Below are 12757 nucleotides of genomic sequence, written 5' to 3'. Positions count from 1 at the left end.
GGTCACAAGGGTGCTGTATTTTGAGGTAGAGGCACCAGCTTTTCAGCATAGCATCTAGAGCCTCTCCTCAACCCACCCACCCCCATGTTCCAGAGGGTCCAATTCTATGAGCCCCAAAAGAAGGCACCCCTGTCCTTCATTATTTCTAATGGAGGGGAGGCATTTAAAGAAATGTAGTCCTTTTAAACGTGATGGCCAGAACGCCCTCTGGAGTTCAGTCATGCTTGTTACACCCTTGCTCTTGGCTCCACCCCCAATGTCCCCAGATATTTCCTGAGTTGAATCTGGTAACCCTAGGTGAGCCACACATGATGCCTGTGTCTGGAGGGGGCATTATAGCAGAATTCCTTTTGTGTGAGGTCTTCTGATTGTGACAGGGGCTCAGATCTGGTAGCCCCAGAAGGAATCTGCCCGGAGGCCTTTGGTGGCTCTTGGCATCCAAAGGAGAAGCAACTGTTTAGAACTGGTAGAAAAGAAGCTGATGTCAAGTAACTGACAGTGCCTTCCTTCCTCAACACCCTTCTAAGCACACTGATGACAGAGTGAACGCAGTAAACAGAGAACTGAATTTGTCACAGTGGTGTCATCAGTGGTGGCCAGGACCACCAGCAGGGGATTTTTTTTTTGCGGGGGGGGGGGGGGAGGTAAGATTGCCAGCTCCAGACTGGGAAACTTCTGAAGATTTGGAGGCAGAGACTGGGGAGGACAGGGACCCCAGTGGGGTACAGTGCTGCAGAGTTCATCCTCCAAAGCACCATTTTCCCAGGGGCACTGGTCTCTTCAGCCTGGAGATGAGCTGTAAATCCAGGGGATCCCCAGGTCTCACCTGGAGGCTGGCATCCCTAGCAGTGGCATCATGAGATGAGAACAGGCTGGGGTGTAATAAATGTGTGTCCCTGTTTTCATCTGCGAAATATGGATCTAGACTAAATGGGCAATTTCCACTGACTCCCCCCTTCCTGTTGCACACCTCTAGGGCCCAGGATTATCCAGGCTGTGTTACGAAGAAACCAGGCAGTGTGTGAGAAACCTCTTTTCTGGGTCAGATCCGGCTGCCCAAGACATATGGCAACTCTGCCCTCAGGGCCCCATATTCCACAGGAGATTTTGTGGGAATCAATGGGTTGCAGTGGGGGTGGGTGGGTGGGGGGGGGGGAGAAATATCCATTCTGCCTTTGGAAAATTTAGCTCAGATCCAACCCTACATTTCTGCCCACTGTTGCTCTTTATTAAATGTTATTCATTTCTATTAAAAGGTGTTTCTACTGATTGCTTCTGCAAAACTTTGACTTCATTAGTTAAACGATATATTGATGGCTGACAAATACAAAGAAACTCAGTAATTTTGTTTGTATCTCTGTAAGTAAAGAGGATATTAACTTTTCCCCCCTTCAAAATACTGAAAACAGAGAAGGAACCTGGAATTTTCCTGAAAGGGAATGCTGTTAGCTCCCATGGCCTTCTTTCACATAGCTAAGACCTCACTGGAAGTGAGATTTTGAATGACAAGAGGAAGACATAGACAGTTGTAAAAAAAATGTGTGTGTATGTAAGACTCCAAGTTCATAGGTTGTAGAAAGCTTCCTGCAAAATAAAGAATATGTTTAAAATGCTGCAGCTGGGCTAAAGAAGCACCCTAAAACAGAACAAAATTAAATGAAAGGCAATGGCAGAATTGCATGCACTAGTGTAATCCCTGTTGCTTTAATAGCATTACACCAGTGTAAAGGATCTGCAATCCATAGACTTAGCTCATGTGCTTAACATAAATATGGCTGTCTCAATTTTTAATTTTTTTAAAAAGCTTCTCAGACCCTTGGAAGCTTGATATTTTTGGAAGCTATTTTAAGATACCTTTAAAATGAAAAGTGCCTCATGGTTAGCATCGGCTGCATTGTATCGCATTTTTCATGAATGTTCAGTGCATTAATATTACACAGCTGGGAATGATTATGTAAGCCCATCTCCATTTGGCGGGTAACAACCAGTCTAACACCCTGCTATTTACAACTCCTTTTTTTATTTCTGAAAGGCAAAAAACTGACTTTGTGATGCTGATGGTTCCTGGTCCAGTTTTAATTCATAACCTTGCTCTGTGTAGGTGGGGGAGGAAAGAAACTAGCAAAATTAATGTGGTAAGATTGCTGTGTTTTATCCTGGTACATTTTGGACAGTCCACCTTGCTCACTGCATTAGTAAGACCAAACAAACGGGGTGGTAAAGGATCTATGGATTTAGCAGGATGCTTCAGGAGAAATGCAAGAACATGACCGTACAACTTGTGATTGTGGAACAAACTATCACAAGATGTGTTGAGGGCTGTTCACTCAGATGTCTGTTAAAAGTGGAAGGGCTTTTTTTCTAGCAGGAACTCCTTTGCATATTAGGCCACACACCCCTGATGTAGCCAATCCTCCAAGAGCTTACAGGGCTCTTAGTTCAGGGCCTACAGTAAGCTCCAGGAGGATTAGGGGTGTGTGGCCTAATATGCAAAGGAGTTCCTGCTACCAAAAAAAAAAACACACCCTGAAACACAAATTCAAAATGAATGTGTGTTATCAAAGACAATACATCTGGAACAATGCTCCTTCTAAGCTGCAGAGTCTTGTGAGGCAAAATTCTACTTTATGAGCTACTGGCATTAAAGTTGTGAGCTACTGCATAAATTATTGTGCTCTGGGGGTCATCCTTCCTGAGCTAAGACAAAAATGTGTGAGCTGAAAGTTAAAAATCTGTGTGCTAGCTCACGCTGACTCAGCTTAGAGGGAACACTGATCTAGAATAATTCTACTGTAAACACAAAGAGCTGGGGATAAACAACCATGGAGGTGCATTCCTGATATTTAGATTATCGGGTCTCCTGAGTCATCTGGTTTGGTACAGTTAGAAACCCAGTGTTGGGTAAGGAAGACACCCCTGAGTTGATCCAGCTGGGCTCATTTTGTTATTACAGCTACTCGATAGAGATTGTCACATCATTGTAACTATTAGATCTAAAGACTGCAACCAGGTTGCTAACATCTCAGAGCCCTGAGCATCCCACTGTTATGCCTGGTCCTTTCGGTTTTCAAAGTGGGTGTTGAAAACATTAATATTTTACAATCTATTTTTGTCAGTTTTGTTTACTTTTAGAAAGCTTGCTTAAAGTTGCTGTTAGCCTCAGAGTGGAACTTAAAAACAACACAATGCAGAACTGGAGGCTGCTTCAGGAGCCTGGTTTGGGGGGGGGGGGTAGTCTGCAGGCCTCTACGCTGAGTTAGCGTGAGCTAGCTCACAGATTTTTAGCCTCCAGCTCACACATTTTTGCCTTAGCTCAGGAAGGGTGACCCCAGAGCACAATAATTTATGCAGTAGCTCACAACTTTAATGTCAGTAGCTCACAAAGTAGAATTTTTGCTCACAAGACTGCAGTTTTGAGGGAACATTGTGACAGCAGGGTATATATTTTTTAAAATATATTTTAGTCATGGGCTGCTAAATGCAGGATTGTTTTTGAGCAGGAATGCATAGGAAAGCAGTTCCAGCTGGCTTGGTGTCAGGGGGTGTGGCTTGATATGCAAATGAGTTCTGGCTGGGCTTTTTCTACGCAAAAAAAAGCCTGGCTAAATTCCATTGGCATCCCAAGGTGCAACTAGAATTGGATTTGTGTATGTAACGTGTTGCCATCTCCTAGCCGATTCATGGTGGCCCCAGCCAGGGGCTTTCTGGGCAAGTGAGAAGCAGAAGTGGTTAGCCATTGCCTTCCTTGGCAAAGCCTTCCTTGGAGGCCTCGCTTCAGAGTTGGAGTCAGGGGTCAACTAAATAATCTACAGCAATATGGGCGGTCTCTAAATGTGAAAAAAATGTGAATCACCCCAGGTTAAATCTCCCCTTATTCATCTTTCTCCTATTCGTTTGCTAACTTCCTTGAAGTAGAACCCACTTATATGCTTTCAGTTCCTTCTTCAAAACAAAGTCCACACTGTTTCTCCCCTCCCGACATCAAACTCAAGACTCTCACAGCTGTCAATGCGGAACAGCTTCCTATTTTGTTTTTTGTCATCAAGCAACTAGCTGTACAAAGCTCTCATGGCCACATCACACATTATTCTGGGGCAAACCCAAACCTGCCATTAAGTGCATGCTCAACAGGAGGTGCATCCAATCACACCTCACTGGCAAGTCTGAATGCAAACAGCATTTTATATCTTAGGTACACCCTTAAAAGCGTTAGGTGTATGTAGGAGTGGTTTTTTTTAAAGAAAAAGCCCAGGAGAAACTAATTCGCATATTAGGCCACACCTTCTGATGCCAAGCCAGTCAGGACTGCATTCCTGTGCATTCCTGGGTGTATGCCTTGCAAAAGTAATATGTGAAACAGAATGCTGAAGGAAAGATTATGAGGAACTAGGAGTGGGACTGGGGGAGGCAGACTGCACTTCTACTTCCTAGGATGCCAGGCCAAGCCAAACCACGAAATGTCAACCCCTCACCCTGAAGGCCAGTGCTGGAGAGAATGCAGGACAGGTGGGCTAGCTGTCCTGAAAAACACCTGGCCATTGGGTTACATTTGTCCAGCTCTCTCTCCAAAAGAGCTTAGGGTGACATGCATGGTTCTTCCCTCTCCATATTCTATCACACTGCTCCTATGCATAGATTGTCGGGTTGCCAATCTGCAGCTAGGGCCTAGAGATCTCCTGAAACGATATCTGACTCAGCTATGGTTGCAATCTGCAGGTGGGGCCAGGGGTTCTCCTGAAATGCAACCAAGGTCCAGACTACAGAGATCAGTGCCCTTGAAGGAAGTGGCAGTTTTGGAGATGATACTGTAGGACTTTACATTAGATTTTCTGGCTCTGTGCAACCTGATGGAGCCTGGGAAGGAGGAGCACCATAGAGATTAGGGGAGATTTCTAGAATGCCGCTGACAATGTGTGACATCTCACTCCCCCCCCCCATTTTTCTTTCACTACTCAATTGATCAAGAAAGATGACTGAGGGTGGGGTTTGGAGGTTGGGTTGGGTCAGGGCTGACGCTGGGGTTGTTGCCATCCCAGGCAAGGCCCTGCCCCGACTTCCAGTTGAGGGGGGCAGCGCAGCAGTGGCCACACTTGGAGCCTGGCTCTGAGGGCGCCCACCGCCACAGTGCCCTGCCAACCCCGCTCAGGCTTCTTGGGTCGTGGGAAGTCTGAGTGGGGTTGGGGGTGCTGTAATGCCCCAGAGGTGACTAGGGAGAGAGGGAGTGTTCCCAAGGCAGGGTGGCACCCCAAGTGGTCACCTATACCGCCTACTCCCATGCACCACCTCTGGGTTGGGTTGATAAATCTGCATCAGATTCTAGCTAGAGTCTCTCCCCAAACTTTGCCCTCCTCAGGCACCACCTGAAAATCTCCAGGAATTTCCCAAGCTGGATCTTTCAACCCTAGCTGCGTGCGTGCCTGTGACTATATTAATAATGCTGTAAATCACCCAGAGCCCTGCAGTAACAGGAATTGGGTGATCTACAAATTTGATGATGGTGGTGGTGGTTTGCATCCTAATTTATTATTTATTTGCTTTACTTATACCATGACTTTCTCCCCCAATGGGAACCCAAAGCAGCTTACATTGCTTTCTTTTCCTCCATTTTATTATCCTCACAACAACCCTGTGAGGTAGGTTAGTCTGAGAGCATGACTGGCCTGGAATCGCCCAGCAAGCTTCCATGGCAAACCTGGGTCTCCCAGATCATAGCCTGACACTCTAACCACTACACCACACTGGCCCCTAAGCACTGCCCCCTCTCCTGCTGCTCCCTTTCCTATGGTGGAGACAGGGTCCATTACTCAGGGAGTATCTCTAGCACTTGGTGCTTCCATTCATGCAAGGTCAATGTTTACCTATTTTCAGAAAAGTACTGAGCATTGCCTAAGCAGCAGATGAAGAGGAGCACAAATGGGAGCAAGACTTGGGATCCATGTACATATTACATTTGGAATAGAACAAGGTTGGCTGAACTACGGCTCAGGAGCCACAAGTGGCTGTTTTGCATATATTGTGTGGCTCCCAAAGCCCCCACTGCCCTGTTGGCAGGCTTGGAGAAGGCATTTGTCTCTTTAGATCACTTCTCCAAGCTAAGCCAGCTGGAAGCTTGGAAAATGCATTTAAAGTTGCTTTCCTTCAACCTCTCTCTCCTCCTTCCCCATCTATTTGCCTTCCTTCCTTCCTGCTTTGAAACATTTGACATTCTTGTCTTGTGGCTCTCAAGCATCTGACTTTTTTTCTATGTAGTTCTTACATTAAGCAAGTTTGGCCACCCTTGGAATAGAATATATAAATGCAAACTGAATGAACAGTTAGAGGGGGGAAATAGGTTCCTGCCCCTAGGAGTTTACAATTGAAATTTCAACAGAGTAGGCAAGATCATAAGAGGGAAGAATGGGAGTGGGAAGGGGAAGAAACATCAGAGAGACTTCAGGAACTGGAGCAGGAAAAGGCAACAAGGGGGACAGTTGTGAACTGGAAGACATTCAATTCAATCAAAGGCTTCCTGGCCAAGAGGAGGGTTTTGAGTGGAATGAGAGGGGGAAGAGAAGAGAGAAAAAGAACAGAGAGTTGGATTTAAAAAGAAGTGATTGGGAGGCAGTTGCTTAAGAGAACAGGAAGATGGGAGGGATGGAGACTCAAAGGTCACAGATTGGGATAAATTGGAAATAAAGACAGACCTGGACAGGGCAGTGGAGCACTGCTGCCAAATGGACTGTGCTGGAAAAATGTCATGATAGCACAGAGAGCAGATCTACTCCACCGAAAGGTCAGCATTTGCTATTCAAAACTCACAAACAAGATTCATCCATCAGAGATGCCTTTTTGCCCGGCTGCCCATTGCTCTCCTGCCCTTACTTTAGGAACGAAAGGGGCTCCACAGAATCCTGAGATCTTTTTCCTTTGCAGTTTAGAAAACAAATCTGACATCATGGTAGTAGCAGTGGTTCTGCTATAACTAGATTTCCCCTGCCCTAGAAGTCTTCCCATCAGTTCATATGCATGCTGGAAAAAGCAATTCACCAGTTGGATTCCTTTCTGCCCATCAGGACTGGCACTAGCCTGTCTGGCACCTTAGGCCAGGCTAACTTCTGGCACACACACCCTGCACTGATAACATCACTGAGTCATGTGGGGGGTGCCCAAATCAATATCCCCAGAAGGTTGGCACCCTAGGCAGTTTCCTAGTTTGCCTAGTGGCAGGGCCAGCCCTGCTGTCTGTCGTGCAGGTACAGCTGTTACAAACACAGGAGTTCATCCAGGGAAGAAAAAACTCCATCCGCCTCATCTGAATGAAGAACGAACCTCTTTAGTGTCACTCTCGCTACACTCTTTGGGTATTTTGGGTTTTTTTCACTTTAACGTGCAAAACTGATTTATGGCAAGAGACATTCAGAGGTGATTCGCCGTTGCCTGCCCTCTGTGTAGCAACCCTGGTATTCTTGGGTGGTCTCCCATCCAAAGACTAACTAGGGCGGATCCTGATTAGCTTCTGGGATCTGACCAGCTTGGGCTAGCCTGGGCTATTCAGGTCAGGTTTGTGTTTGCAGTTGCTCTCAAATCCCTAAAGCACTAAAATGGAAGGTCCCATCTAGGATTGTTCCAGTTCAAAAGCTGCTATTGTCTCTGTTGTGTAGAAGATTCTTTTGTCAGTGAAGCTTGTTCACATTTTTTACTATTGTGAGTTATTCCTCCTGAGAAATGAAATACAGTGAAGCGGCCACTTGTGAAAGCTGAATGGCATAACTGTGAACAGTTATCACTACTTGAGAGGAAAGGGTCTCCAAGGGCAGCAAAGAGACAGAAAGCCTGGGAACAAGAAATAAGGGTGAATTGTTTTGTAGAAATATTGGACCACAGGGGGACCACTCTACATGCAAAAGCAGCCTTCTGCTCCTGGAAAGCTGCTTTTAGACATCGTGCTAGAACATTGCTGGAGAAAAGCGAGTTCTATCAAACTATGGCTTTCCGAACCATTCCACCAGAGAGTGGGCAGCCTCTAGGTTATATGGATGTACGCAAACTGCTGTAGAACCCCTTTGCGACTGCACAGAGTGACCTCTCATCGTACCAGGTCTTGCACAAATACTTGCAGAACAGCATTCGCAGCTTTGTTCCTTGGGGTGCATTGGCTACCAACCCATCATGGTTTTGTTTGTGAATGAAGTCCTGTGCTAAAAACCTGAAAATGCTAAGCAGGAAGCTAATGAGCTTGTTGGCTACATAGCACGGAGTGGCCTGCCTCTGGGGATTCAATACACAGCCGAGCCACACAAGCAGCGGCTTAGGGTGACACAAAGGAGAGGTTGCCCAGAGATTCAGCTTGGCCATCAGTGACATGGGAGGCAATGAGCATCACCTCTACAGGACTTGGCTGATCACTAGGCAGGTCAATGTCGAGTCCCCAAGCCCTTGCTTGAGGGGCTTGACCCAGATCCAGTCCAGCAAGCAGCTTCCACGTCAAGTGAGAAGCAGAGGTGGTTTGCCATTGCCCTCCTCTGAAGAGCTTTCTTTGGTAGTTTCTCTTGCAAGTACTGACCATGCTTAGCTTCTGAGTTCTGGCAAGGTTCGGCGATAGCATGCTGCTTTCCCTCCACATCTTGCCTAGGAAGAAAGAATAGCCTATGTGGTATATTTAGAATTTGTGCGTGTGCATGTGTGTGTGTGTGTGCATGCATATGTGTAATGGAACAGTCTGCTTCCTCCCTAATATCTGTGCTCAGGGCTTTTTTTGTAGCAGGAACTCCTTTGCATATTAGGCCATACATCCCTAATGAAGCCAATCCTCCTGGAGCTCACAGTAGGCCCCGTACTAAAAGCCCTATAAGCTGTTGGAGGATTGGCTACATATGAAGGGTGTGGCCTAATATGCAAAGGAGTTCCTGCTATAAAAAACCCTGTGTGATTTAGTTTGTTCCTATTGGGTGGAGCTCTTGTTTCAATTTCCAGGTTTGTATGTTAGCGGAAATGGTTGTGCCTGTACTCTAACCTTGGGAACCCACATTACATCCTGAACTGGCCCTGTGTTGCTTTAGGGAAACTGTAGCATGGCAAGGTCCAGGGTCCTTCGTTGTAGTCTTCCATGAGGACTGCCTGCCATGCACCCAACTTCCTGTTTTGTAGACCTCCTTACAACATTTTGCAGTCTCAATGGGCACACTGCCTCCAGAATAGCATAGGCCAACCCACCAATCTATCCACCTTGCTCTTGGATGCCCTCCTAGTTCGGAAAGCCATGTGTATGCTGAGATGGTGCAAGTCTTGCTCTCTGCAAACAAGCGACCTGGTTCTGAGCCCACTTAATGCAATGCAATATGACTCTGTCATCTCTTAATTGAAGTTGTTGGAAACAAAACCAAGTCCTGTGGGAACTACGGGGACGGCAGTGCTAGAATCTCCTGGCTTTGAAAATTGGATCATGGGGAAATTCCAACCCAAGCACTCAATGTGCACGTCAAATCCTTCCTCCTTCAGCTCCATGGGCAGGGATGAATTTCTGAGTCAGGCTCCTACAGCAATTCAGACTTCTGGTTAACACTGGTCTCATGGCAGATGGTGGCATCTCTCTGGGCTGGATTTCACATTATGTTGCAAAATAGAAAGGGCCTGTCATCTTTCAGATCCTTAAATATACAAACCCTGGTGTGGATATACGGACTTTTACCTTGTTTTCCCAGCAAGGCTCCTAGACTTTTAACATCTGCATGGCAAACAGATTTTGCATTTGTCTGCTTGTAGAAAGCTTCACCTGGCACATTTTTGTATGCTATGCAGACCTTAAAAGTGACGAGGCCTACCAGGAAAAAAAAATAGACCTTGGCTATCTTGTTGATAAACTTTATTTATAATTATACCCCACTTTTATCCCCCCGAATAAGAACCCAAAGTGGCTTACAATGTTATTCTCCCCTCTTCTATTTCATTCTCACCACAACAATCAGTGAGATATCGTTAGGCTGACTCAGCAAGAGCCACTTTGGTGTAGTGTGTGGACTCTTATCAGGTTTGATTTTCCACTCCTCCATATGCACCTGCTGATGTGACCTTGGGTTCTCTAAAAGCTGTTCTGCTCAAGAGCAGTTCTTGAAGAGCTCTTTCAGCCCCCCACCTCACAGGGTGTCTGCTGTGGGGAGGGGAAGGGAAAGGAAAGGAGATTGTAAACCTCTCTGAGGCTTCTTTGGGTAGTGAAGGGTGGGGTATAAATTCAATCTCTTCTTTTTAACAGCAGAGGACTCTAATCTGGAGAACCAGGTTTGCTTCCCCACTCCTTCACATGCAGCCAGCTGGGTGACCTTGGCTCAGTCACAGCTTTCTCGTAGCTCTCTCACCCCCACCTACCTCACAAGTGTCTGTTGTGGGAAGAGAAAGGGAAGGAAATTGTAAGCCACTCTGAGACTCCTTTGGGCACTGAAGGGCAGGGTATAAAACCAACTCTTCTTCTTCTTCTATGACAGAATAAGAATTCGAACCTGGGGCCCCCAGATTCTTGTCCAGCACTCTTTCACTGACACTCCAGCCCACCAGAGCCCTTTATCTATTTTTAACTCACCTGTCCCCTTAAGTTTTTCAGGACGATGTACATGGTTCCTTTCCATTTTTCTATTGAATTAGGTTAGGCTGTGAATGAGGTTAGGCTGAGAGAGGATGACCACTTCAAAGTCACCCAGTGACTATCATGACTAAGTCCCGATTTGAACTCAAGTCTTCCAGGTCCTACTCCAGCACTCTGGTAACTATGCAGTGCTACACACCGCTTCATGTGTGAACACTGGCCAGCATTTGGCTGATGTACAGCCATTGGCCCCCACTCCTGTTTGCAAGAGCATGACCAGATTTTATTTTATTTTTTGTCTTCATGCATTACCCCTCATGAGTGAGAAATTGTCGTGAAAGGAGCTGTAGAATAGGTTGAGATCGCAGGTCTCTAGCCATTTAACAACGGCTTGTGTGGGCACCTCTAAGCATTGAAACAGGAGAGTGGGCTACAAATCTACACTTCCCTGAAGGCTCAACACTTAAGGAACAGCAGGGAATAAGCAATACAGGATACCTACCCCCACCCTAGGAATAAACTTCCCAGGACATTTTCCCCACCCATATGAATCCAGCCTTTTACAGATCTTTTATATATGTATATCCCTGCTAACAGTTCTGCTTGTCCAAAGTTTCAGCATTTAGTAAGTGTTCTTGTAAAGGTGGGGGAACACCCCAACCCTGTTCCTTGCTTTTATTTAGCAATTGCCGCTTGTTCTCCCCGCCCGCCCCCCCCCCCCCACAAAAGGACTCTGTTTTCCCCACCGTTCTTTCTCACCCCAGTTTGCAGGCACAGAAATAAACAGTGACTCCTACACACAAACTAAGTGTTCTGCCAGTCCTGTTATTATTATTTCATGTTTAAAATTTCAGCAACAGAAAAAATCACTCTACCATGCAGAGAAGCCAATGTCCCAAAGCAACCTCTTTGGAAAGCAATGGGGAAGAAAAAAATCTTAGACAAAGGTTATCTTGTTTGGAAAAGGAAACAAACTCTGAAGAGCTTGGCCAATGCAATAGTCTTAAAATGCAACAATTTCCAAAGATCGCAAGAGTCCAGCGGCACACCCTGATCAGAACTCAACCACTTCCTTCCTCAAGGGTCTTAGTCCCCATCCCCCCCCAAAAAAGAAGGATCTAACACTTCAAGCAAGTCCACCACATTCCAGCAATAAAAGCCACAGTGGCATAATCAACCCCACTGCAATCTTTTGCACCACCTGCTAATTTCTGTGCATTAAAAAGATGTACAAGATCTGTACGTACATTACAGCAGTCCATTCTGGATGCCACTGTGACGGAGAGCTTTCCACGCAACACGAGGCTGGTATAGGCAAGGAAAGCAGAGATCCGCTTTTTCAGCTTTGGAGAACTTGCTTTTCCCTCTTCTTGTCTCTAGATCAGCTCTTTCCGCAGGTGCCCAAGTTGTGTGGAGCTGATTGCCTACGTAACCCAGTTACTCGCGGCTGGGGAGCCTATCAGACCCACTCAAGTAGCTCCAGTTTGCATGCTTTTTAATTTCTCTCTCTCCCTCTCTCTCTCTCTCCAGCTTATTTTACAGCAGCAACTCCCCTTTGCTTCCAACACCCTTCAAATACTTAAAGAGACAGGCAGGCTGTCATTAGGATGCCTTTGTGCTGTAGAGAAATACACTAGAAGAACAAGCAGTCCCAAAATTCAGTGGCTGCTTTTACACAGCTCCTTTGTTAGGCCATGGCCAGGAGTTCTCTTTATACCAGGGCCTGATCAGGTTTGGTTATCCGAGTGGATAGATAATCCAGCTGAATCTTCTTTTCTCTTCTTTCTTCCTAACCTGATTCAGTTACATGTATAGGAATGGAACCTCCGCTTGTTATGTGTCCGGCATGCATTTTTCAACACAGCTGTCGTGGCTATCAATTCTCTAGCCTCTCATTTGCTTTAGGAAAGATCCCAGGCAGTCCTCTGAGTCACTTTTTGAAAGGCAAATGAGGAAGTTGCATCCTTTTTTGTCGTGGACAAAAAGTATCACAGAAGAGCGCTGTTCTACCTTGCTGACATTCTCTAGAAATGGTAAAATGGCAGCCCTCCCCTCCATCCCACCAGCCAAAGCTTTGGATACCAAAATGGCAATATAAGCAGTCCAGATATGAGCGTAGCCTGACCTAGTTGGCCCAGGCTAGCCTGATTTCAGCAGATCTCAGATGCAAAGCAGAGTCGACTCTGGTGAGTATTAGGATGG

The 12757-nt window shown here is 46.1% G+C and overlaps 1 protein-coding gene across 1 annotated transcript in view; it reads right to left on the bottom strand.

The window, feature by feature from the left end:
• The window catches only part of NRGN (neurogranin), a 58995-nt gene extending 46915 nt beyond the window's left edge, over positions 1–12080 (bottom strand). The window contains exon 1 of the mRNA XM_060251455.1: positions 11803–12080. Coding sequence (XP_060107438.1) covers positions 11803–11817 — 15 coding nt within the window. The 5' untranslated portion in view covers positions 11818–12080. The remainder of the gene's footprint in view (positions 1–11802) is intronic.
• Positions 12081–12757: the final 677 nt, after the last annotated feature.

Source organism: Heteronotia binoei, chromosome 12 (assembly GCF_032191835.1).
Source record: "Heteronotia binoei isolate CCM8104 ecotype False Entrance Well chromosome 12, APGP_CSIRO_Hbin_v1, whole genome shotgun sequence".
Taxonomy (NCBI): Eukaryota; Metazoa; Chordata; class Lepidosauria; order Squamata; family Gekkonidae; genus Heteronotia; species Heteronotia binoei.
Note: the sequence above shows the minus strand (reverse complement) of the source record. Positions and strands in the feature narration are given on the sequence as shown.